Source organism: Desmodus rotundus, chromosome 6 (assembly GCF_022682495.2).
Source record: "Desmodus rotundus isolate HL8 chromosome 6, HLdesRot8A.1, whole genome shotgun sequence".
NCBI lineage: Eukaryota > Metazoa > Chordata > Mammalia > Chiroptera > Phyllostomidae > Desmodus > Desmodus rotundus.
In genome coordinates this window covers 123323132-123349846 of record NC_071392.1, presented here as the reverse complement: position 1 = coordinate 123349846, position 26715 = coordinate 123323132, and the positions used below count along the sequence as shown (strand labels likewise).

The 26715-nt window shown below is 38.0% G+C and overlaps 1 protein-coding gene and 2 pseudogenes across 1 annotated transcript in view; 1 reads left to right on the top strand and 2 right to left on the bottom strand.

Annotated features, from left to right (window-relative positions):
* Nucleotides 1-26715, bottom strand: part of SLX4IP (SLX4 interacting protein) — a 210782-nt gene that overhangs the window by 179701 nt on the left and 4366 nt on the right. Inside the window, exon 2 of the mRNA XM_053926902.1 lies at nt 11303-11357. Coding sequence (XP_053782877.1) covers nt 11303-11329 — 27 coding nt within the window. The 5' untranslated portion in view covers nt 11330-11357. The remainder of the gene's footprint in view (nt 1-11302; nt 11358-26715) is intronic.
* Nucleotides 1-26715, bottom strand: part of LOC123479620 (large ribosomal subunit protein uL15 pseudogene) — an 89548-nt pseudogene that overhangs the window by 58469 nt on the left and 4364 nt on the right.
* Nucleotides 11328-12386, top strand: LOC112303656 (calmodulin-1-like; annotated as a pseudogene).

Below are 26715 nucleotides of genomic sequence, written 5' to 3'. Positions count from 1 at the left end.
TAAAGCAGGGGATGGATCCATAAACTTTTCAGAGGGAGATGCCATGCATATTAATTTGACACTTTTGGCAATAATTTATTACTAACATTTGCTTTCTTTTCATTCAAGCATTGTGTTTAAATGGATAAAAGTCCATAATTAAGATCATTATATGTCCATGTCTATTTCTTGCTTCCACTTTCAAAGGAAACAGCCCTGCCTTGGCCTTGCTAACTTACCTGCCATTGCAGCCAGTTTAACCCAAGGTAACCTCATTGGAAGTTTACTCTGACTAGGTGCAAGGAGGCAGGCGTCCAGAGGATGCAAATCTTTAGACCCTTGTGATGTCCAATAAAGCTGCTTCTAGCCATGTGCTTTAAGAGGTACATTTATATACCCAAATCAGCATTTATACATAAATATTTCAGACTTTGCAGACAATGAGGTCTTTGTTGCAACTATTCAACTCTACCATCTTAGCGCAAAAGCAGCCAGAGACCATACCTAAACAAAGGGGAATGGCTATGTTCCAATAAAACTGTATTTACAAAACAAGCAGCTGACCCTTAGCCCCTAAAGAACTTATCTCTGGGAAATTCTAAAATACTGAGATACGTGTAAAATGAGATCTAGAACTAAGATCACTAAGGAGTGTTAGGGAGAGGAGTCTGCTATCACCACTACTTTCAACTGAGAAAGGAGTTACTGAAGTACTGTGTAGGACGTGTCTCCCTGCCACAAGCAGTACTGGCCCAGAAGTCAAGAGTCTTTGAGAGCTGTAGTTCCACAAACTCTCTCACCTCCCCCACTGTAGCCATTTCCAGGAATTCTGGCCTACAAGAGTTCAAGGCCAGGGCCACAGCAGTTGGAAAACAAAAACAAAAATGAAGAACAAACAAACAAACAAAAAAACCTCTCTTACTTTCTTACTTGGAAGAAGGTCAGAAGACCTTTCTTTCATTTGAAGGACAAGCTGTTTGCAGAAATAATTAATGTCATTCCAGGTAAAGGCAGAGAATAAACAACTGAGCTGCAAGAGGCAAACTATCTGGTGTTCATCTAGTTTTCTGTTACTTCAGGAACCGTGTTCTATCCAAGTAGCTTTCAACCCAAACAGTCAAAAGTAGATGTGTCCATATGAAAATCTGCATAAGTTAACTCCTTTTAAATTTTATTTATCCATTCAATTTTTTTATCTTAGTAATGCACGCACAGATTCAAATGACATCAAAAATAGGCCTCTGTTCCATCCTGCCACCACTCCCACCCCAACTCTCACTCACTGGGAACGATCACACTGAAAACTTCAGTAATTTGATCTGGTATTCACCATCGTATTACTAGATACCCTGTTTACACTATACTTTCTTATTATTTCAGTTTTACATAGTTTCCATTGAAAACGAGGCAATGCTTACAACCCACCCTCCCACACATCTCAGTCCCTAGCCTTCCACATTTAGGAGTTAACTATATATGAGTTGTATATATACAATTCCTTTGTTCAAGGCAGAGCCGTGCTTACTTTGCTATCTTGCACAATCTTTTGTTTGCTTAGAGTTAAGTGCTGAATCATTCTTCTTTTATTTAGTTTCTTGTAATACTATCACTAAATTGTTCCCATACTCTGATAGACCCAAAAAAGAAACCTCTTCTCAACATCTTTAAATACATGAGGTATTTATTCATGTTATTTTTTGTTGGACACATCTTTCATGGAACCCTCTGTCCTGGTCCAGTCAGACTGGGTCTTTCGTAGGCAGGGTACACAGTTGATCATGGTGGAATTTGCTTACGCCCTCACCTGTTAAACTCCCTACTTCCTGGATCTCATGTCTCAGTTTCTCTGTTGACCCCCTCATTTTGGAAAGCTACATCCTTCCTGAAATAGGATACATTCGAAGGAAATTACTTAGAATTTACATCTCTGAAAATGTCTCTATTCTACATTAACATGTGATTGAAAGTTGGGCTGTGAAGAGAGTTCTGCATTAGAAACCAATATTCTTAGAATATTGAAAGAATTCTTCCACTGTCCCCAGCTGTTGCTGCTGAGAAGGCTGTCCTGAGTCTGATTCCCTGTACATGACCTGTTTTTCCTTTAGGATGTTCTATACTCCCAATGTTCTGAAATTTTAGGATGATGTTCCTTGATACAACTCTTTTTCATTGACTTTGCTAGGTACCCACTCACAGCAACTTTCAAAAGGAAACTGTCTATTCTTTCTTGAAAATTTCATTGTATAACTTCTTTCATGACTTCCCTCCCCACTACTTTTTTTTCTAGAACTCTAATTTTTCATATCCTCTAATTTTCTTATGATTTATCACCAACTTTTTATCTATAAACTTTTTGCTCTCCTTTCTGGGCAGTAGGCCTCAACCAGCTTCCCATACTTCACTGAACTTTTAATTCTTTTCTTTTTTTAATTTATTGCTTTTAGAGAGAGAGGAATAGAAGGAAAAAAGAAACATCAACTTGTTGTTCCACTTATTTATGCATTCATTGGCTGGTTCTTCTATGTACCCTGATGGGCACTGAACCCAAAACCGTGGTGTATCAGGTGGACGGGCTAACCAATTGAGCTGCTGGGCCAGAGCACTGAATTTTTATTTCTATTACGTATTTTTAATTTACAAGAGCTCTTTCCTATTCTCAGGAATTCCCCTTGTTTACAAAGTCCTGATCTAGTTATGTTGTTATAATTGCTTCCTTTATTGCTCTGAGAATACTAATTACAGTGTTTCAGAAGTCATCTTTTGCTCCCTAAAATCTCTCTGACCCTCTGAATTTCTTCGTTCAATTTTTCCTCTCTTTCTCAAGTTTTCCTTAAATCTCTGGTGATATACTCTTCTGTCCCTTCATAATTAACAACATACAAATGAATGCTGATTAGAAACTTTGTGTACATGGGAGGGATTTATCGACAGCTGGAGTTTGGGAATCCAGCACAGACTTGAATATTTGGTTGGAGATCCCAAAATACAGGCTGTACTAACATCAGACAAGTAGACTTTAGGTTAAAAAGTATGACTAGAGCCCTGACCAGTGTGGCTTAGTTGACTGGATGGCATCCTGCAAAGCAAAAGGTCCTCAGTTCATTCCCGGTCAGTGCACATGCCTGAGTTGAGAGTTCGGTCCCTGGTTGGGACATGTATGAAAGGCAACTGATGGATGTTTCTGGATGTTTCTCTCCCCCTCCCCTTTTCCTCCCTCCCTTCCCTCTCTCTAAAAATAAATAAAGTCTTTTTTTTAAAAAAAGTATGACCAGTATGACTACACATAAAAGAGACCACTTCAACAGAAAGATAAAGCAATCATAAATTTGTACATACCGATTAACACAGCCGTAAGATATACATAGCAAATAGCAGTGAAAGAACAAATATACAAATCTAAAATCATAGCTTGAGATTTAATATACCTTTCTTGACTGAAAGAACAAGTGGACAAAAATATTAGTAAATACATAGCAGATTTTTACAACACAATTAACAAACCTGAGCTAAGGGACACATGTAGTTCAACGCACCTGACAACTATACATTTTGCAAGGGCTTATGGAACATTTACCAAAATAGACAAGGGGAATTATGCTAAATACCAATAACAAAATCATCATTAGGAAATTCCCAAATAAGAAGAAACCATATATGGGGTTTCTATATTTAAATAACCTCATGATCAAAATACAATCACAATGAAAATTATAAAAGATTTTTATTTGAAAAACAAAGTCCCTACAAAACAAGAGGGATACAATTAAAGTACATTTGCTTACAGAGAAATTTATAGCTTTAAGAGCATATACTATTAAAGAAGAAAGTCTCAAAATAACAAGTATCTGTCTTAAAAAACTAGAAAAAAACAGAGCAAATTTGTTCAATGAAAATAAAAGGAAGGATACAATAATTAATAAAACAAAATAATTATACTACAAGGTTAAAAAAATCCGTTCATTCTTGGGGAAAATAACTAGTAAATTAATAAACACCTAATAGTAATAATCAATAGTTACTCCTTTGACAATGCAAATTGAAATCACACCTCATACCTGTCAGAATGACTATTATAAAAAAGACAAGAGGTAAATACTGGTGGGGTTATGGAGAAAAGGGAACCATGGTTTGTATGGATTGGTTGGAATGTAAATATCATATAGCCATTATGAAAAACAGTATAGTGATTTCTCAAAAACTTAAAAATAAAACTACCACATGATCCAGCAATCCCCCTTCTGGGCATATATCCAAAGGAGATGAAATCCCTATGTTGAAGAGATACCTGCACTCCATGTTCATTGCAGCATTATTATTATTTTATACTCACCCGAGGACACTTTTTTCATTGCTTTTAGAGAGAGAGAAAGAGAGGAAAACACTGATTTGAGACACAGACATCGATTAGTTGCCTTCTCATATGTGCCCTGATGGAGATGGAACTGTAACCTGACTGAGTGCCCCAACCAGGAATCGAACCAGCAACCTTTCAGTTTATGGGATGATGCTCCAACCAACTGAGCCACAACAGCCAGGGCCATTGCAGCATTACCCAGGGCCATTGCAGCATTATTCACAACAGCCAAGAGACAGAAACAACCTAAGTGTCTACTGATGGATAAATGAGTAAAGAAAATGTAGTATATATACAGAGTGGAATATTATTCAGCCTTAAAAAGATGAAAATCCTGACATTTGCGACATCATGGACAGATTTGAGGGAATTATGCCAAGTGAAATAAGTCAGACACCAAGAAAGAGAAATACTGTTTGATCTCACTTATAGATTTTTAAAAAAGAGAGTTGTGGTACGTATATACAATTAATTATTACTTGACCATAAAAAAGAAACCTTACTATTTGTGACAGCACAGATGAACCTAGAGGGTTTTATGCTAAGTGAAATAAGTCAGAGAAAGACAAATACCACGTAATTTCACTTTTAAGTGGAATCTAGAAAACAAAATTAATGAACAAATGAAATAGAAACAGACTCATAGATACACAGAGTAGACTAATGGTTGCCTGAGGGAAGGGAGGTTCAGAGGCTGGGTGAAAAAGGTGAAGGGATTAAGAAGTACTAATCGGTAGTTACAAAACAGTCACAGGAATGTAAAGTACAGCACAGGGAATATAGTCAATAATATTGTAATAACTATACATGGGGCCAGATGGGTACTTGAAATATCGGGGGGCTCACTTTGTAAAGTATGTGATTGTCTAACCACTACACTGTACACATGAAACTAAAACAAAATAATGTTGAATGTCAACTGTAATAAAAAAATAAAATTAAAAACAAAAATAAATGAAAACATCAAACTCATAGAAGCAGAGTAGAATGGTAGTTGGCAGGGGCTGAGCAGTGGGGGAAATGGAGAGATGTTGGTTGAAGGATACAAATTTCCAGTTATAAGATGAGTAAGGATCTAAATGTATAGCATGGTGACTATACTTAACAATACTGTACTGTCTACCTGAAAATTGCTGAGAGTAGAGCTTTGATGTTCTCACCATAATGACAACAAAATGGTAATTACTTGAGGTGAACGATGTGTTGACCTTATTGTGTTAAACATTTCACCATATATATGTTTATCAAATCGCCACAGTATACATTTGAACTTAACAATGTTATATGTCAATCATATCTCAATAAAGCTAGGGGTAAAAAATAATCACCTCTTTGGAAGGTTCAGCCCAGCTGTTAAAATATTTGGGAGCCAGGAGAGCTCAGAGCTGGTATCCTAATGCACCAAAGGGGTAGAAGATAAAAGGGAGATGGGAGTGAACCCATTCTAAGTAAGCTGAGATTTGTGAAGAACTTCAACTGTCGGTTCTTTACACAATGCCTGACACACAAATGAGTACTCGATCTGTAGATATCCTTATATACTACTCTCTGGTTCACATGGATAAGTTTGCTCATCATTCCTTAGAATGGTAACTATTCAATAGAGCTTTTTCCTTCATTCTCTTGAGAAACTCAGCCTTCATGAAAATGCAACTAAAAAAATTTTCACTCACTAACCAAAGGAAGCAATGTGGAAGCTTGCCGTCTATACAGGGTCTGGAGAGGGGGAAGGGGAAAGGAGAAGAGCAATAAAAATACGGGAAAATACTAAGACACCAGCCTTGTGCCAGAATCTGTTTGAGTTGCAAAGTTATGCTACCCACAGGTGGTGGAATCCCCAGCCATGAAATTAACATAAAATCTCCTCCAAAACCACTGAAGTGCCAAAGGCTCCAGCACGAGTAAACTTGAAACTGCTCAACTACTCTGTGGGTCTCACAGGTCTTTCCACCTATGTGTGTGCAAAGGATGTGCCTGAAAATCACAGCACAATTAAAAAGTACACATATAGACTTCTGGACAAGATGGAGGTGCAGATAGACACACTGTGCCTCCTCACACAACCAAAAGAAGGACAACGACAAATTTAAAAACAAAAAACAACCAGAACTCACAGAAAATCAAACTGTATGGAAGTCCGACAACCAAGGAGTTAAAGAAGAAACATTCATCCAGACCAGTAGGAGGGGCGGAGACAGGCAGCTGGACAGAGAGGACTCATGGCAAGGCAGTGGCTGGAGAACAGGGGCAGGCAAGGTAGTGGCTGGCAGACCCAGCAAGGCAGCAGCAGGTGGACGGAGAGGTCCCACACTTGAGGGCAGATAAACCAGGAAGAACAACTGGGAAGTGCGATAGACAGCACAACCTAGGGTTCCAGTGCAGGAAAATAAAGTCTTTGACTGAAAACACCTGTGGGGTTGAGTCAGTGCAAGAATCTCTCAACCTCACAGGAGAGTTCGTTGGAGAGACCCACAGGGTCCTACAATGTACACAAACCCACCCACCCAGGAATCAGCACCAGAAGGGCCCAATTTGATTGTGGGTAGTGCAGGAAGTGACTGAAAACCAGCAGAAAGCAGAGCAAGCAGCACTATTCCCTCTTGGACCCCTCTCCCACATACAGCATTACAAGGCAGCAACGTGGGTTGTCCTGCCCTGGTGAACACCTAAGGTTCTGCCCCTTACTACGTAACAGGTGCACCGAGAAAAGGAAAAAAAAAATGGCCCAAATGAAAGAATAGATCAAAGCTCCAGAAAAAATACAACTAAATGACAAAGAGATAGCCAACCTGTCAGATGCAGAGTTCAAAACACTGGTAATTAGGATGCTCACAGAATTGGTTGAATATGGTCACAAATCAGAGGAAAAAATGAAGGCTATGAAAAGTGAAATAAAGGAAAATGTACAAGAAACCAACAGTGACAGAAAGGAAACTGGGACTCAAATCAACAGTTTGGAGCAGAAGGAAGAAAGAAACATTTAGCCAGACAGAATGAAGAAACAGAATTAAAAAAAAAAAAAAAACTGAGGAGAGGCTTAGGAACCTCCGGGGCAACTTTAAACATTCCAACATCTGAATCATAGGGGTGCCAGAAAGAGAAGAGGAAGAACAAAAACTTGAAAACTTATTTGAACAAATAATGAAGGAGAACTTCCTCAACCTGGTGAAGGAAATAGACTTCCAGGAAGTCCAGGAAGCTCAGAGTCCCAAAGAAGTTGGACCCAAGGAGGAGCACGCCAAGACACATCATAATTACGTTACCCAAGATTAAACAGGAGGAGAGAATCTTAAAAGTAGGAAGAGAAGAGGAAACAGCTACCTACAAAGGAGTTCCCATTAGACTATCAACTGATTTCTCAAAAGAGACCTTGCAGGCAAGAAGGGGCTGGAAAGAAGTATTCCCAGTCATGAAAGGCAAGGACCTACATTCAAGATTACTCTATTCAGCAAAGCTATCATTTAGAATGGAAGGGCAGATAAAGTGCTTCCCAGATTAAGGTCAAGTTAAAGGAGTTCATCATCACCCAGCCCTTATCATATGAAATGTTGAAGGGACTTACCTAAGAAAAAAGAAGATCAAAAATATGAACAGTAAAATGGCAACAAACTCACAGTTATTAACAACCGAACCTAAAACAAAAATAAAAACAAACTAAGCAAACAACTAGAACAGGAACAGAAACAAAGAAATGGAGATCACATGGAGGGTTATCAGCAGGGGAGTCAGAGGGAGAGAGAGGGGGAAAAGGTACAGAGAATAAGCATAAATGGTAGGTAGAAAACAGGGGGAGGGTAAGAATAGTATAGAAAATGTAGAAGTCAAAGAACTTATATAGTGACCTATGGTCATGAACTAAAGGGGGTGAATGTGGGTAGGAGGGGGTGTGCAGGATGGAGGGGAATAATAGGGGGGAAATGGGACAACTGTAATGGCATAATCAATAAAATTTATTTTTTTTAAAAAGTACACATATAAACAATCCAGCAATTTCAATCAATTTATTCCACACTTAATAAATAATGGTAAGAATAATAGAACAATCTAAAATATACTATGAAATAAGGTACTTTAAAATTATGAAGGACATAAAAAGGGGAAATGAAAACAGGCTGAAATAAGAGAAGTATATAAAAAAAGAACTGGCAGAATTTGAATTAAAAAGAAATAACCAACACATTCTCAAATGAAATATACAGTAACTAAAAATAAACAAGTTAAAGAGTACATGAAATGCAGATTAAACAGCAGGTTAAACATGTATGAAACGTTTTAATTAACTGAAAGAGGTCTGTCTGATAAAAAGAACTCTGAATGCAACAGAGACACAGAGAGGAGAAACAGGAAAAGGCAAATAGCCAAGCAGCACTCATACAAGCCTGCTGGAACAGCATTCATCAGAGACGGCACCCGGTAACAGCATCATTAAGTGTGCAAGTCTCCTTCCAACCGTGACAGTCTGTGGCAGTGCACAGCACTCTGGCAGGCTGAGATGTCATATTCAGAATGGGATCCCAGTGCTTGGGCTGTAGGGATTTTAAGCTGCATGCTTAGGAAAGCACTGGCCCTTTGCCTGTGCGATCAGAGGCAGGCATACAACCACAGTACGATGTGTAAAATCTTTCGCATGTTTCAGAACCCTGTTGCTATCCCTAACCTGCTAGCTTGATACTCATGGTTAGGGTAACTGCCCTGCCTGGCATGATTTAGGAGCTAGGTTCTAAGCGTTCACAGTGTGACTGTGAGATTGGAAAATATGGTAGAGAATTTGCCACATCAGTGGGTATGGCCTGAACGTCAAAAGACCCATCCCCGGCATAATTAAGGGCTGGGGTTCAAACTTTGAGATCAGCCAGGATTGTCTGCTCTACTGGGCCACAGCCAGTTTGGGCAGAGCTTTGCAAGAGGTCCAGTCCTTTTTCTGAGAAGATAGCTTACAGGGGCTCAGTACTGGACAAGTTAGTATCACCCTTCTAACATCTCAGAAACTATTATATGAGACTATCCAACAAACCTGTAAAAGACTTCCAAGTTCTTCTTGGCTGAAATTGAGATTATGCAGGGGAAGAATAAAGAGAAGCACTACCCGAAGAGAAAATGATTGAGACTTTCCAAAATTAATTAAAAATTTGAATCTTCCAAATGAAGATGTACAATATACTGCATCCCAAGCCAGTTAAATAAACACAAGTCTGTATCTCAAGATTTAATTGTAGAACTGCAGAACATCACACAAAAAAATAAATATGAAAAGCAAAACAGATAACCAAGAAAGGAGTCACAGTGTGAGGCTGGGAGCACACTTCTGGGGTAACTAGTCTGCAGAGGTGCACCCAGCAATCTTCCCCTTCCCTGTAAATACATGTTGCTTCTCATACCGAGAGTTGCAGCTTCCCTGTGGCTGTGCTTAGAATGCTCTGACCAACAGAATGCAGAAGTGGCACCTGAGACTTTGGATGCCTTCAAAGGATTGGTAAATTAAACTTCTTTCTTCTTGCGACTCTTTCTGTGGGACACGATCCTTCAAATGTTAGCCACCATGTTAGGAGTAGCCAAATCCACATAGAGCAGCCGCATAAAAGAGAACTTGAAGGGCAACAATTAACAGCCCCAGGTATGATTCCACCCATTTCAAACATCAACTGACAGGGATGTGAGTAGTCATCTTCAATGTTCTATGTGAATTGAGACCCAATGTAATTGCAGCCCCAGGCAACAGCAAAAGGACAGACCACTGATACCAGGCAACTTACAGAATCATGAGAAAGAATAAGATGGCTCATTTTTAAGCCACTAAATTTAAATTTTTAATTGATAATTAAAACATTTCTCAGTTGCAATAACAGATTCCAGAGATAATGGAAAAATATCTCTAAAATGCTGAGAAAAAAATAACGCTCAACCTAGAATTCTAAAACAAACTACATATTTTTCTAGAGTACGATCAAAATATATTTTTAGACAGGCAAATAGTAAAAGTTCACCACTTAATATCTCACAGAGAGGAATACTACAGAACACATGGGATACAAGAAATAATTGTAAGCAGTAAAATTTATAAATAGGTTGTAAGTCTAAGTAAATACTGACATGTTGAAAATATAATATTAAATAATAACCGATCTGGTTAACTAATTTGTCTACTTTGGTGTTTTAAATACAACAGTAGCATAGAGAAAATGTCCTAAAGTAGAGCCACTACATATGCAAGCATCTCCTAACCCTTACACTCACTATTTATCAGTTGTTCCCCGTCCTTCCCTCATACGTGATCCTGCCATGCCTTCACACCTGAGAAGGTCCCAACCCCAACCATTAAGGGATAGAGATGAGACACTTGTAAGAGGAAAGCAAAGAGGGCAACCACTGAAGAGAACTCTCTCCTGGCATTTACCTGGTGCAGTATGTAATGCCTACTTCTTTATCTCCATCCACTTTGTCAGAATCAAAAATTATGTCATGGACATGCAATGTGAATAACAATTTTTAAAATTAAGAACCTAGTTATGTTTTCTGGTCAGAAGCAAGCAACTCCCATAACCATATGAACTACTAATTCTCTCCCCAACCTCATTCTTAACATGTAAATTTTCAATCACCTATTTAAAAGTTTTCAGTAGAGAACCAAATTTACAAATTATTTTTAAAGATTTTTATTTTATTTATTTTTAGAGAGGGGGAAGTGAGGGAGAGAAACATCATGTGCAAGAGATACATCAATCAGTTGCCTCTCACATGCCCCCAACTGGGGACCTAACCTGCAGCCCAGGCATGTGCCCCTGACTGGGAATTGAACCAGTGACCATTTGGTTCACAGGCCAGCACTCAATCCACTGAGCTACACCATCCAGAGCAGAACTAAATTTAAAAAGAAGAAAAGTTCAGAGCTTCTATTTTCAATTAGTATAGAACTTAGTTATACTAGAAAGTGATTAATCATTTTAAAGAAGGCTATTAAGCATTACTTACTTTAACAGCAAATTTCTTGGATGCCATGTTTAATGATTCCAAAGTAACTACAGACCTTTAATGGGGCGGGGGGAGAAAGAAAGAAAGTTAAAATAGGTATATCAAAATCTCTTTGTATTTGAATACTATATGGGGAAGAAAGTTTGGCTGAACAATCAAATATCAATAGATATTTGCTATCAACTAGTCTTAACAAAAAAATACTATACTGAATTAGTAATTTAAAACTGCCCGTTAAAAAAAAGCATAGGCCCAAATGTATTCTATGAAATGTTTAAAGAAAAATTAATACCAATCCTTCACAAACACTTTTTTTTTATCCTCACATAAGGATTTTTTTTTTCATTGCTTTCAGATAGAGAAGGAGAGAGGATGGGAGCGAGGGAGGGAGGGAGGAAAAGAGGGAGAGAGAGAGAGACATCAATGTGAGAGAGAAACATCAATTAGTTGCCTTCCCGTATGTATCTGGACTGGGGCTCAAACCCGGCACCTGGGTATGTGCCCTGGCTGGGAATAGAACCCATGACCCTTCAATCTACAGGACAACACTACAAGCAACTGAGCCACACCAGCTAGGACCACAAATTCTTAAATAAACAGAAGCGTAAGAACAACTTCTCAAGTCCAAGTGGAGCAAGCAAGCTGAGGGGTTATGTGGTCACGTCTTACAGACCAGTAGCACTTGTAGCGTGGCTGACCACCTGCAGAATTCTAAGCTTTTTCACTATATGACAAGGATGGTGATGGAACTATAACAACAAAGGAATTGGGAATTGCACTGAGGTCTCTTGGGCAGAATCCCACAGAAGCATTTACAGGACACAATGAATAAAACTGACTTTCTGATATTTCTGACAATGATGGCAAGAAAAATGAAAGACACAGAGAGTGAAGAAGAAATCAGTGTGTTTGTTTGATAAGGATGGCAATAGCCGCATCAGTGCAGCAGAGCTTTGCCACGGCATGACACACCTTGGGGAGAAGTTAGTAGATGAAGATGATGATGAAATGATCAGGGAAACATACTGATGGTGATAGTCAAGGAAACTACAAAGAGCTTCCACAAATGATGACAGCAAACTGAGTGTACAGAATGTGCTAAATTTCTGGTACAAAATTGTTTATTTGCCTTTCCTTTGTTTATAACTTATCTGCAAAAGGTTTCTCACTACTGTCAAAAAATATGCAAGTATAGTAATCAGGGCTTCATTCCCCCATGTTTTCTTTCCTTATCTCACTGTCATTATGGAAATGAAACTGTCATTATTGTTCTGAAACATTTCAGAAAAACTGATCAAGTAAATGTTGTATGTGGCTTACTCTCGATACACCTAAGCCCTTCTGCACATCTAAATTCAGATGGAGTTGGTCAAATGAGAAGACACCTGGGTTGTGCCTTTCTTTAAGTAGCTTTCTTTAGGAACAGTCAGCGTGTTGTTGCTGAAGTGTGGGTTGTAAATCTGCATGGGACAGTCAACAATATGTGCGTAAAAGTTGCACTACTGCAGAATGGGTGTATTATCCAGACACTCAAACACTATTTTTTTGTACTGCTGGCCCTGTACCGGAAACATTTGCCCTCATTGTTACTTAATCTTTAAACTTTGTTTAGCCACATAAAGAAAATCTGCTTATGGCACAATTTGTATCAAATCCATTCCAAGTTGTATATTTGTTTTCCAATAATAAAAACTTTACCCAATTTCCCCCCCCCCAAAAGAAAAACTTCTCAAATCATTCTTAGAGGACACTATTATCCCAATACCACTACCAAACAGAGACATCACAAGAAAATTAGGTACCAATATCCCTTATGGAATAAAGACACAAAAATCCCCAATAAAATACTGTGAACCAAATCTAACAACATATAAAAAGTACTACACAATATGACCAAATTGGTTTTATGCCTGGAATATAAAATTTGTTTAACATTTGAAAATTAACCAATATAATACACTATATTAATAGATTAAAAAAACACACACTCATCTCAAATTCAAAAAACTTAACAAAATCCAGTTTTGATTCAAAAATCCAATTCATTAGGAATAAACATCCTCAACCTGATAAACAACCTCTATAAAAAAAATCCACAGCTGAAATCATACGTAATGGTGAAAAACTGAATGCTTTCCCCACTAAGATGAGTAAAAGACAGAGATGTCTGCTTTTGCCACTTCTACTCAACAGAGTGTCAGAGGTTCTAGCCAGGGCATTAGGCAAAAAAAAAAAAAAGGAAGGGAGGGAAGGAGGGAGAGAGGGAGGGAGGGAGGGAATAAATAAATAGAAGACATCCAAACAGGGAAAGAAGAGGTAAAACTATATCTATTAACAAATGATATGTTCTTATATGTAGAAAATCCTAAAGAATAAAAAACAAACTACTAAAATAAACAAAAGTTTGGCAAGATTGTAAGATATTAATTATTATTAAAACATCAACTGGCCCTGGCTGGTGTGGCTCAGTGGACTGGATTGAGTGCCAGCCTGCGAACCACAGGGTCGTTGGTTGGTTCCCAGTCAGGGAACACGCCTGGGTTGCGGGGCAGGCCCCCGGTTGGGGGCGTGTGAGAAGCAACCATACATTGCTGTTTCTCTCCCTTGCTTTCTTCCTCCCTTCCTCCCTCTCTAAAAGTAAATAAGTAAAATATTTTTAAAAAATCAACTATATTTTTATATACTACAATGAAATTGAAATTTCAATGAAATTGAAATCCTAAAATGAAATTAAGAAAACAATCGTTTACATAAAAGAATACTTACAAAAATATTTAACAAAATAAGAACAAGATCTGTACACCAAAGCCATAAAATATTATTGAAATAAAAGACTTAACAGACAGGCATCCCATGTTCATGGATTGGAAGACCAAATATTATTAAGACAGCAATACTCCCCAGATGGATCTAAAGATTCAACACAATCTGTAGCAAAATCCCAGCTGATTTCTTTATTAAAACTGACAAACGTATCCTAAAATTCATGTGAAAATGCAAGGAATCTGGAGTAGTCTAAACAATCTGGAAAAGAAGAACAAAACTGGATGATTCATACTTTCCCATTTGAAAACTCATTACAAAGCTACAGTAATCAAGACAGTTTAGTACTAGTGTAAGAAAAGATACATAAATCAATAGAATAAAATTGAGGGTTCTGAAATGGACCCTTATCGTTATAGTCAACTGATTTTTAACAAATGGTACCAGGACAACTGGATATCCACATGCAAAAGAATAAAGCTGGACCTCTACATCACACTATATACAAAAATTAACTCAACATGGATGAAGACCTAAATGTAAGGGCTGACACTATAAAACTCTTAGAAGAAAACACTGGTGTACATTTTTGTAACTTTGCATTTGGCAATAGTTTCTTAAATACAATACCAAAGGCACAGTGACAAAAGAAAAAATTGTTTAAGGCAGATTTCATCAAAATTTAAAATTTCTATAGTTCAAAGGACATTACCAACAAAGTGAAAAGACAACTCACAAATGAGAGAAAATATCTATAAATCATATATCTGATAATGGACTCATGTCCAGAATATACAAAGAACTCTTACAACTCAACAATAAAAAGATAGCCCAATTTAAAAATGGACACAGGATTTGAATAGATATTTCTCCAAAGATATACAAATGGCTAGTAAGCAAAAGACAAGATGCTCAATATCATTAGTCATCAAGGAAACACAAATCGAACCACAACGATATACCACTTAACATCCATCATGATGGCTAAAATCAAAAAGACAACAGTAACAAGGGTTGGTAAACACAAATTAGAACTCTCACACATAGCTGATAGGATGTATTATGAAGTGTTGCAGCCACTTTGGAAAAACTTTAGCAGTTCTTTAAGAAGTTAAACATAGAGTTGCCATATGATCTAGCATTTCCATTCTTAGGTATGTACCAAAGAAAACAAAAACATATACCCATACATGGATATATGTATGTATTGATACATATAAAAAATTTATACAGGAATGTTCACTGCAGTATTACTCAAACAGCCAAAACATGGAAACCACCCAACTGTCTATCAACTGATGAATGGATAAACTACATGTAGTTATACACCCACAGTGGAATACTATTTGGCAATACTCCTTTTCACTGTGCTCAGCCAGGCAACTGCCCTCTCCCACACTTGCAGAAGCCTGGAGAATTATTTTCTGGAGAAGGTAAGACACAAGGATCTCCCATCTAGAAAACACCAGGCAAAACATAAGGTGTATTTGGCGAGTGGAGGGGGAGTACCTTAGTAAAAAAAGATAAATTAAGGGAATATTTATAAACTGGCTGATACCTTCTCTAGCCCCTGTGCCCCTTGTGATGATTGATTTTATGTGTCAACTTATCTGGGCTAAGGAATCCCCAAATAACTAGTAAAACATTTCTGGTGTGTCTGTGAGGGTGTTTTGGGGAGACGTTAGCATTTAAACTGGTAAATGTGTAGAGCAAATGGCCCTTGCCAATGTGGGTGGGCATCACTGAATTCACTAACAGCCTATCAGAACAAAAAGGTGGAAGAAGGGTGAACTGTTGATCTCTTTGAGTTGGGACACCCATCATCATTCTGCCCTCACACATTAGCACTCCTGGTTTTCCGGCTTTTGGACTTGGACTGAAGCATACACTGGCTTTCCTGGCTCTTCCAGACAGCTAATCATGAGACTTCTTGGCCTCCATTATCACATGAGCCAACTCCCATAATAAATATATATATATACACCCACATATACCTGCATATGGATATGTATATGGACATGCATATGGATATGGATATGTGTGCGTGTATTCTACTGGTTGTTTCTCTGGAGAATCTTGACTAACACACCTTCTCTACCCTGCCTAGCCTCTCCAAATGGGAGACTGAAACCTTCCCACTCAGGGAGCTGGACTATAACCTAAAAGGCAGGGTTGAAGTACTGACACTGGGTGTTCCCAAAGGAAAGAGACTAGACAGACGGCTCTTTAGTGAAGCCTACACCCACAAGCTCCACATCTGTGTTGCAGAACTAACTAACTTCCATCTTTTTAATGTCCACTGTCAAACACAAGTAAACAACCAGGAATAACCTGCCATCTAAGGAAAGAATCTTTCATGAGAGAAGCAAAACAAAGAGAAAAAAAAAACTATTTGGCTGAAACCAAGACTATTCAAGGAAAGAAAACTTTTTTTTTTTTAAAGAAAGTACCATTAATATCAGAGAGACAGGAGATACTGCACCCATAAAGCAATAAATAACTTTTAAAAAAGGAACTTTTGGAAAACAACAAATTAAAACTATGATAGCTGAACTTAAAAAACTTACAAGAGCTGGAAGATCAGGTTCAGTAACTCATTCAGAAACTTCAGCAAAAATAAAAAAGATGAAAAATAAGAGAGACTAAATTAAAAATTGAAGAACCAGTATAAGAGGACCAACATGAAAATTAGGATGGAATCTGACCTATACTGGGGCATATATCACAGTAAAATTTCAAGCATTGGTGACAAAAAGAATCTTTAAAAGCTGTGGGTGGGGATGTGGGGGATAGGAAGAAAGGGTGATAAGAGAATATTTGGCCCCAAATTGCCTATACACCTCTGGAGACAAATATCTGCAAATTTCTGAAGAAAATTGTTTCCAACCTCCAACTGCACTTAAAAATGAAGCAGGGGTATTTTTAGACATGCAAGATCTTAAAAAATTTAAGACTCAGGCACCCTTTCTCAAGAAGCATAAGATGTACTTCACCAAAATGAGGAAATTAACCAAGAAAGAGGAAGATACAGGAAACAGGAAGGCTGAGACAGGCCAAAGGCAGAGGAAATCCCACGATCTCATGAACGCAGATCCCTGTGTGAGACCATCCCTGGTGGGCTCAACCAGGAGACAACCATCAGTGCAGGCTAGAGCAGGCTACAAGCCTCCAGGAGATGCATCTTCAAAAGTATCTGCATGCATACAGATGAATTTTAGACAACTGGTGAAAAATATGAGATTGAATTAGGGGAGTTTCACGGGAAACTAAGCAACTGAATAATAACAAGGCAATTACTGATTCCAGGATAAACAAAAATTATGCAGAAAATAAAAAATAAAGAGTCCTTCATACATAGTTCAGTTACGACCAGCATTTAGAATCATGATCACACTGAATCTTGACCTAAACAATATTATGTTTAAAACAATATCATGAAGATTGGGGATGTGTGTGTATTTGTGCATGTATGTGGTGGGGAGCAAGTAAAGGGAGCAAAAACTCCCTTTAATGATAATGGAATGTTTCAGAAGCAAGGCCTGAAACTCATTAAAAAACAACAACAACAACAACAAAACAATAACCACAACAGTAATAATAAAGCAGAAATACAGTAAGTAATTTAGTGATAAAACAAATTCTTAAGTGTGAAACTTTCCTCCTTCCTGAAGAAAGTTGAAGAGAGCTGATATAAAGGAAGAAGTGGGGTGGGAAGAATGACGTAATTTATTTGCAAGCCTCGTGCATGTAACTGTCTGCCCGTTTAAATTGTGTGCAAATACTCTTAGAGCAGCACTGCCCAACAGAAATGCAATGCAAGCCACAGATGTAATTTTAAGTTTTCTAGTAGCTGCATTTGATTAAAAAGGTAAAGAGAAAGAGGGGAAATTAATTTTAACACTTTAATCCAATAAATCTAACATCATTCTAGTATGTAATCAATATAAAAGTATTTACATTTTTGGCATTTCAGCTAAGTCTCTGAAATTAGGTGTGTATTTTATATTTCCAGGACATCTCAACTTGGACTAGACACATGTCGCATGCTCAGCAGACACTTGTGATTAGTGGGTACCATAATGTTTTAGAGTATTTGGTTTTATTACAAAAAAGCACTTATTTCTGTGTCCCAGATTACTTACTTACTTATAGAATAGGTATAGTAATATCTAATTCAAAACTATTGAAAGGACTAAGTAAAATGACATATGAAGGCCCCCCAGTATAATCGCTTATAAACACTAGGCCCTTGACTAATGTTAACAATTACTATTACCTACTCAATGATTTTTTGAAAATCTGATGTTTTATTCTAATAGAATTCTTTAAATGGAGAAAAATATCTTTATGTAAACCCTAAATCATTTAAATTCTTCATTTCTATTTTCTGAAGAATGTAATGCATATGATTTAGAAAAAATTGGAATGATGTTCACCTAAGCAAGTCCATTTAGACACAGGTGTCACTGGAAAAACTAAATTCCTGGAAAATCAGCAACATGTATTTGAAAACAATTTATGAAGGTTGTCCTGAAAACTTTAGATAGATCCTTAACATTATATTATTTGAGCCTGGTAAACATAAAATCAGTTCCCCTAAATATAATAAATTGGGCTTAAATAACTTCTGCTAAGAATTTAGGGAATCCCCTACTGGGGGTGCTTCGAGGATACTCAAATGGTTCAGCTAAACAGAGAAAAGGAAATGAGAGTTTTGTCAGCAAGTGCCCAGCGAAAGCTGAAGCGTGTGTGATATAAATGTTTCAAATTACATACTGGTTTTCTCCTATGTCCTCTTTTCCTGAAGGACAGGTGTACAACAACGCAGGCTTGGGCAAGGCTTTCAGACCTTATCCGCTGGTAGACAGATTACAAGCCATACTGCAGCGGAAGTTCATTTTTGACTTACAACAAGGTTTTAGTAGACTCTTTTTTTTAAATACTTTTTTTTTTACTTTTAATTTTTATTGGTGAAGAGCAGCTGCACTTACTTTTTAAGAACTAGATTCTTCAAAAGGTATCATCAAAGTCCAAATTTAAAAATGTAATGTGTAGGAATCTAGAACTAGTATCATATACAAAATAATGTGGTTTGCAAATGTAAAATAGGCTGCATGAGAAAAAGGAACTGTATAATACATTTTGCCTACGTTTAATCCATTTTTAAAGGACATGTGGCATTCTGCCTCTCAATGTATATATTTTTTTCATTTGTTTCTACAATGTCTGGAGCCTCAAAAAATCACAATTTTAGGACCAAAAGAGGCCTTACAACCATCTGCTCCCAGTTCTGCCATCTATTCCCCTAGTGAGAACTTGTGGGACCAGGCCAGGATCTCACATCTGAGGACCAAGGATGAGAGAAGAGTCTTGTCAGCTCGCTGAGGGCAAATGAGCACCACCTGGGCAGTGCTGCTCTACGAGTATTTGCACACAATTTAAGAGTATTTGCACACAATTTAAACAGGCAGACAGTTACATGCACAAGGCTTGCAAATAAATTACATCATTCTTCCCACCCCACTTCTTCCTTTGTATCAGCTCTCTTCAACTTTCTTCAGGAAGGAGGAGAGTCACCTGCAGCACTGCCAAGGTCAGTTGTTAACTGGGCTGTCAGATAGATGTACCCTTCCTCCCTCAGCCCCCTGCCAAAGCACAGAGTTCCCAACACAGAGTATGACTTCAAGTAAAGCTACATGAGTAGTGGTTCTCTCCTGCTAACCAAAGAGACAGAGTTGGGGCGGCGGGACTCTATAGCTACGGAAAATGTGGTTTGAGTTAATTTAATTTACCACTGTGCTATGTGACATGGCACACTTCTTCATAAACAAAAAATAAAGTCTACCAAGATAAAGCCTGTAACATACCTGGACAGGCAGTTGCATAGACTTTGAGCCGGCATATTTGCTGAAGTCATTTTAGGTAAGGAAGGCACATTTCCTTTGTTTCAATATAGATTAGCCACGGGTGCTGGAAATGAACTACATGGTAAAGTGAAATCTGAAATGAAAGGAACCAATTTGCTAAAATTTACCAATTTACCAAATATGGTAAAATCACACTAACCTATCATGGAAAGAGTGGGTTCTCAACCGTAAAAAGCCCTCGGAGAAGTGCTGAACACTACAGGGTGCTCAAGAAATGTCTGTTGGATGAAGAAATACTCCAGATAATAGGAGCTGAGTCGTTTATGCACTCAACCATTTATCTTTGCTGTTTCTAGAAAAACTTTCTAAAAATAATTGATTACTGACTTTCATAAAAATGCCATATATTGAATATTTCTTTGATAGGCCAGATGCAAATGATCATCCACCATCACAATGGGCAACATACAACTTCACAACCCTCCTAACTTCTGGTTCGTGCACACTGCTGCTCCACTGCGGCGCCTGTGAGGTTGCTGCCAGTCTCCCTGCTGGGGTGCCCTTTCCCAGTTCTTCAGCTTAATCGCATAGGCCTAGAAACCTAAGGGACCGAGTTTGTCAGCTTAATGGGTCGTTTTCCAAGCCTCCCTTACATAGATTTGTATGAGCTTCAGAGTGAAGGCATTGGGCCCCCTGTCTTAGAAAATAAAACCATTGTTTGCTTTACTTCAGGACAATGTTTACTTCTTTAACAATGAAATCACTGGGTCATAGTACCGTGGAAAGTGCCCTCTGGATTTGGGCCTCAGCATTTAATTCTTTCTTTCTCATTAAAACAATGCTGTAAGGTTGACCTTGAAGATCTCCATTCCTAAACCTCTCTGACCCAAAATCCAACAGCAGCAGTTCAAGAAACAAATACTGCTAGTGTACAAATTCTTCCAGGGAAGAGAGTAAGAGGAACAACTCTCTCCCAACTCATTTTTTGAAGCCCTGTTAGCAAAACCAGACAAGGGCAGTATAAGAAAAGAAAATCACAGCCAATTCTACACATGAACATAGAGGCAAGAATCCTAAACGAAAAGAAGTAATCTGAATCTAGCAACATATAAAAAAAAAAAACAGAAACAAGTGAGGGTCATCTGAAGAGCGCAAAGTTGGTTTAACACTAGAAAAATCACATTAAAAAACTGAATTAGAACAAAAGCACATGATCATTTTAATAGAGATAGAAATTAAAATAAATTAGAAATATGAGAATAGAAAGAAATTTCTTAATCTAAATAAAGCAGTTAACAAAAATGTAGCAAATGTGCCTGATGGTGAAACTTAAAACCAGTTTCTTTGAAACAGGTAGAAAATATAGCCATTAAAATATCATCCCACACATGTAAAAATTTAGGAATTAGTTTAGCAAGATATGTGCAAGAAGTCCTCAAGTTGATCTTCAAACTTAACTTAATTCTGACCACGACCTTAAATTGGGAATCTAAGGAAGAGCAAAAGTGACTTAGCAAAACTACTACAATGATAGTAAATAAAATAACATACTGGCAAAGGGGTAAAAAAACAGGCTAAAGAGAGAGATTACATAGACTACAAACAAACCCACGCACTTATGGAAATGGATGACAGAAGCAGCATTGCAGATCAGTAGAAAATGAAGAGATTATTTATTCAATAAACTGTGGTCCAACAAGGACTTATCCACTTAGAAAAAAAACAAAATTGGATCACTATTTTACACAACACAAAAATCAATTACAGATGGGCTAGATAAAAACTCAAACATAGAAAACTAGAATCTTTTCAAAATATTTTCATGAATTCAGAGTAAGGAAGAAGGTTTTTTTTTTTTTTAAGATTTTATTTATCCATTTCTAGACAGAGGAGAAGGGAGGGAGAAAGAGAGCGAGAGAAACATCAATGTGTGGTTGCCTCTTGAGTATCCCCACTGGAGACCTGGCCCGGAACCCAGGTGTGAGCCCTGACTGGGAATGGAACTGGTGACCGTTCAGTTCGCAGTCCAGCACTCAATCCACTGAGCCACACTAGCCAGGGCAGAAAGAAGTTTTTTAACTAGATTTAAAAAAAAAAAAAAAATCATCAAACCACAAAGAGAAAGAATGGTAGATCTGGCTATATGAAAATTAAAACTTCTCTACAGACAGGAAGGAAATATTTGCAGTCCACATATCCAACAAAGGACACACAAACTAGGTCATATAAAGAACTCTCAAAACTCAATAATCCAGTCAGAAAATGGGTAAAAAACATGAACAGATATCCAACCAAAGAGGCCATATAGATGAAAAACTCAACAAACATATGAAAAGACAGATATTCAACATCATTTGCCATCAAGGAAATGCAAAATAAGACCACAATGAGCTATCAATACACCTCTACCAGAATGGCAAATAAAGCCTAATGATAACACCAAATGGTGAGGATGCAGAGAAAATGGATTTCTCATGCATTACTGGTGGGACTGTAAAAGTGGTACAGTCACTCTGGAAAGAGATTGGCAGCTTCTTATAAAACTACACATGTACTTACCATATGACCCAAATATTTCACTCCTAGGAATTCATCCCAAAGAACAACAATCCAGGCTCACATAAAAATCTATTCACAAATGTTCACGGCAACGTCATTGATAACAGCCAAAAACTAGAAACAATCCAGATGTCTTTCCATGGGTGGAGGGTTAAACAGACTGTGGTATAGCTATACCACGGGATATTACTCAGCAAAAAATAGAAGGATAGATGCAACAACTTGAGTGGATCTCAAGAAAATTATACGGAGTGAAAATTAGAAAAACTGGAAAGATTATATAATGTATGAATGTATTTACATAATATTCTTGAAGTAATAAAATCACAGAAGGGAAGAACAGATTAGTGGTTGCCAGAGATCAGAGACGGAGGCGGGTACATGGCTATAAGAGGGAGCAGGAAGGAAACTGTGGTGATAGAATTCTATACTGTGACTGTGGTGTTGGTTACATGAATAGACACACGTGATAAAATTGCACAGAACTAAATGAATATAGTAAAACTGGCTAAATAGAGTAAGCTCTCTGGATTGTACCAATGTCAATTTTCTGGTTTTACTATTTGCACTACAGTTATGCAAGGTGTCACTACTGGGGGAAACTGAAACTGAGTACGGCTACACAGAATTTTCCTTTTTTGCCAACTTCCTGTGAATCTATATTATTTCAAAATAAAAAGCTTAAAAATATAAAAATTCTGTCCATCAAAATACACAGAAAGAAATGGGAAGGGAGTCACTAACTGGGAGAACCTATTTGTAAGATATATAACCAGAAATGGATGAGTATGCAAAATAAAACAATCCAATAGAAAAACAGGCAGAGGCAGGGCCCAGAGCAAGGCACCTCTGCCTCCCAGTCAAGCCTCAGGCAAGATGGTGGGGGGCAGTTTACTGATCCCTCCTATGATATATGCCTTGACAACCACTGTGCTACCTCCAACCATGAGTCTCTTGCCTCCTTTAGGGAGGAGAGGGGGATGTGTCTCACCATTCTTTTATAAAAGCTGGGGAGCATGAAGTCTAAACACAGAAAGATCATTTACCAGGGAAATCTGAGGACAACACACTCTGCTCTCTTCTCTTACTGCATGCACATAGCTGTCATCTGAGACAGATGACAAGGATAGAATGCCCCACACGAAGGCAAAATCATCTGCTAGGAGGTCCCAGACCCCAAAGATCTGGTTATCCTACAGGTTCCTCCACAACCATATCCTCTTAAAGTACCTCCTGTCTCCACCCTTGCACTTCTCCATCCCCAAAACCATCATCACTACAGGTACTGAAGCAGGAATCCCCTACTCAAAACTCCTCACTGGGGTCACCCCAGCACCACAGTCCCTCGGTCAACCCCTGCCCACGCCTCCATCTCACAGCTCAGGCAACTTCACAGCTTCAATGCCTCCACACTGCCAAGCTCTGACACGTGTCCTTGAATATACCACTCCGGCTTGCCCCGCCTTCACTCAGGCATGCTGCACTATAAGATATCCGCTCTCCTAAAACCAGTTATCCTCTGAAACCCAACTCAGATGCCACCTGTTCCCTGGAGCTACCCATGAGTCTCCAGAGTGAACAGCACCCTTCTCCAAGCCACACCTGCGCCTTACACCACCTCTAATTCTACTCTCACACGTAGTTCACCGAATTACACATAACTGGGTCCTCCATCTCTCTCCCCTGCCTAAAGAGAGCTTAAGCTTCCTGAGGTCCATCTTGTCCTCTTTGATACATGCTACATGGCACAGGTCTGCATCAAAAGTTTGCTGACTTGATTCTGTTGCTGTTTCTAAACCAGCAGCTATAGACTCTGTCAATTTATTATTTTTTTTTAGATATATACCTATTTATCTAATGCATCTTTACTGTCCTCAAATCCTAAATTCCACATTAGGTCTCTCTAAAGGGAAGTCAGAGCACTGGACCTATTTCAATACAAAAATAACACTTCAACTACATGTATCATGAAGCCAAAGTTGAGAGACTTAGAGCACATATAAATATGTAAACAAAGATCAAAGTGTTTTGCACTGAAAAGAATGGGCAACAGATCAAAGGTGTGGTTTAAGTTCAGGACATAAATGTGAGTTTTTCAGTATATAATTTCTTTTGACTTTAAAATACTGGCATTCTGCCCTGGCTAGTGTGCCTCAGTGGACTGAGTGCTGCCCTGTGAACCAAAGGGTCACCAGTTTGATTCCCAGTCAGGGCACATGCCTGGGTTGCAGGGCAGGTCCCCAGTGGGGGGGTGTGAGAGAGGCAACCACACGCTGATGTTTCTCTCCCTCTCTCCCTCCCTTCCCCTCTCTAAAAATAAATAAATAAAATCTTTAACATAAAATAAAATACTGGCATTCTAACATTCATTTGAATGGAAGAGATATTTGCAGCCTCTGCATTAAGTTTTAAACCTGGGAACATCCTGAGGTTTTTCTAGACTTGTTTTACTGGTCACTAAAAAGTAAATGATCACACACAAAAAAAGTAAGTATGCATCTTAAAGATTTACTTGGCTAGGCCCTTAAAGCTGCTTTCAGGAGGGAGCAGCATGCTTCCTGCCTGGGGTTTAAAGGATAAAGGTTAAAACAGCCTGGATGTTGGAGCAGCCAGTTCAAGACTAAATTCAGTGGAATGTTCATTTTATTGCATGTTTTTCAAAATATCAGGACAATCTCCAAAAGGGTCAATTTTCCAAATATTTAAAAGCACATAATTTGCATAAGCATGCTGACAAGTTAAAGTATAATATAAATCTTAAAAATAGTGTCTCATTATCTATTTTTCATCCCTGAACCTACTTTCTGTGGCCTGAAAATAGGCATTCTTTCACAAAGAGGGGATTCTGATAGCACATGACCCCACCAAAATACGTGTGTATGTGTATCTTTAGTAGAACGGGAAAGATCTTAAGATCCTTAAGAAAATTAATTTGGGGAGGGAGTGGAAATAGATTAAACAATATCACAAGATTGTCCTGTCATTTAAATACAAAGCAGAGATAAACTCCAATAAAGAAAGTCAGTGACCTCCTAGATTATTCTGTGGGAAAATCCAAGGCGCTCTGAAATTCACATTTGTCTTCATTTCAGCGTTGCTGGCTTGTGTCACCAGCCAAAGCAACCACTCCAGATTAAAAAGACCAGAAAATAACTTTGGGTTTCTAATCTCTGAATTTCAAATTTTATCAAGAAAATTATTATACCTCCTCCAATCATCTTAAAAAATATTTCATTAGCTATGGCAGCAAAACTGAAAACAACATAAGTCTAGAACATCTGAAGGAACAACCATAATTCAAGAATGAGAAATCATTTCATTCCCTGTCCCCTTCATTCAAATTCATCACCAAAAAAAAAAAGTATCAAGAAAGAAATCACAAACTTTAACAAAATACTAAGGAAAATGACAAATGAGCAAAGGTCTTGCTGGTGACAGTCTAGATAAAGTTTGAAAAGGCGACTTCAGTGTAAAAAAGAATCAACTTTTCCTATTACTCATATGGTAATTTTGAAAGCCAAAGTCAGCTTATAAAAAAGGGAAAAACAAAATAAAACAGATAGGGAAGAACCAACAGTGGGAGAAGGATAATGCAAAGTGGCAAAAAAAAAAAAATCAGGACTCTCTTTTCTGCATCTCTAAATGCTGGTCAAATACTGAATTCCTCTACTATGATTAATTCCACACAATAGTTCTTTTAGTCACTCTATACCTTTAATCCAGTCAGTAGACTTATTGTATGGCTCTCTCCTTCCTGCTGTGCCCACAAAAAATCCCCACCCAGAGCTGTATAGGATGCTTCACTAACAGACAATGTCTAATTTTTAATATTGGGTTGGCCAAAAAGTCCGTTTATTTCTTTTCCATAATATAAAAGGCACACTTTTAATTTTCACCAATAACTTTATTGATTTGGATATTTTGAGTATGTCAGCTCTCTCCTGCTATTGGCTTCCAGTGGGTAGAGGCCAGGGGTGCTGCTAAACATCTTGCAGTACATCAGCCCCACGGCAAAGACTTATTTGGCCAAAACATCGATACCACCAAGAAACTTCACAAACCACTTTTGACACATCTGATCAGTCACAGCACCTTCTCCATACACTGCACAAATCTTTTTTGTGTGTTTCATTGCATTTTTACCTTTCTTGAAATAATAAAGCATAATATGCTGTAAGTGTTGCATATTTTCTTCCATCTTCAATACTAAAATGGCTGTGTAAA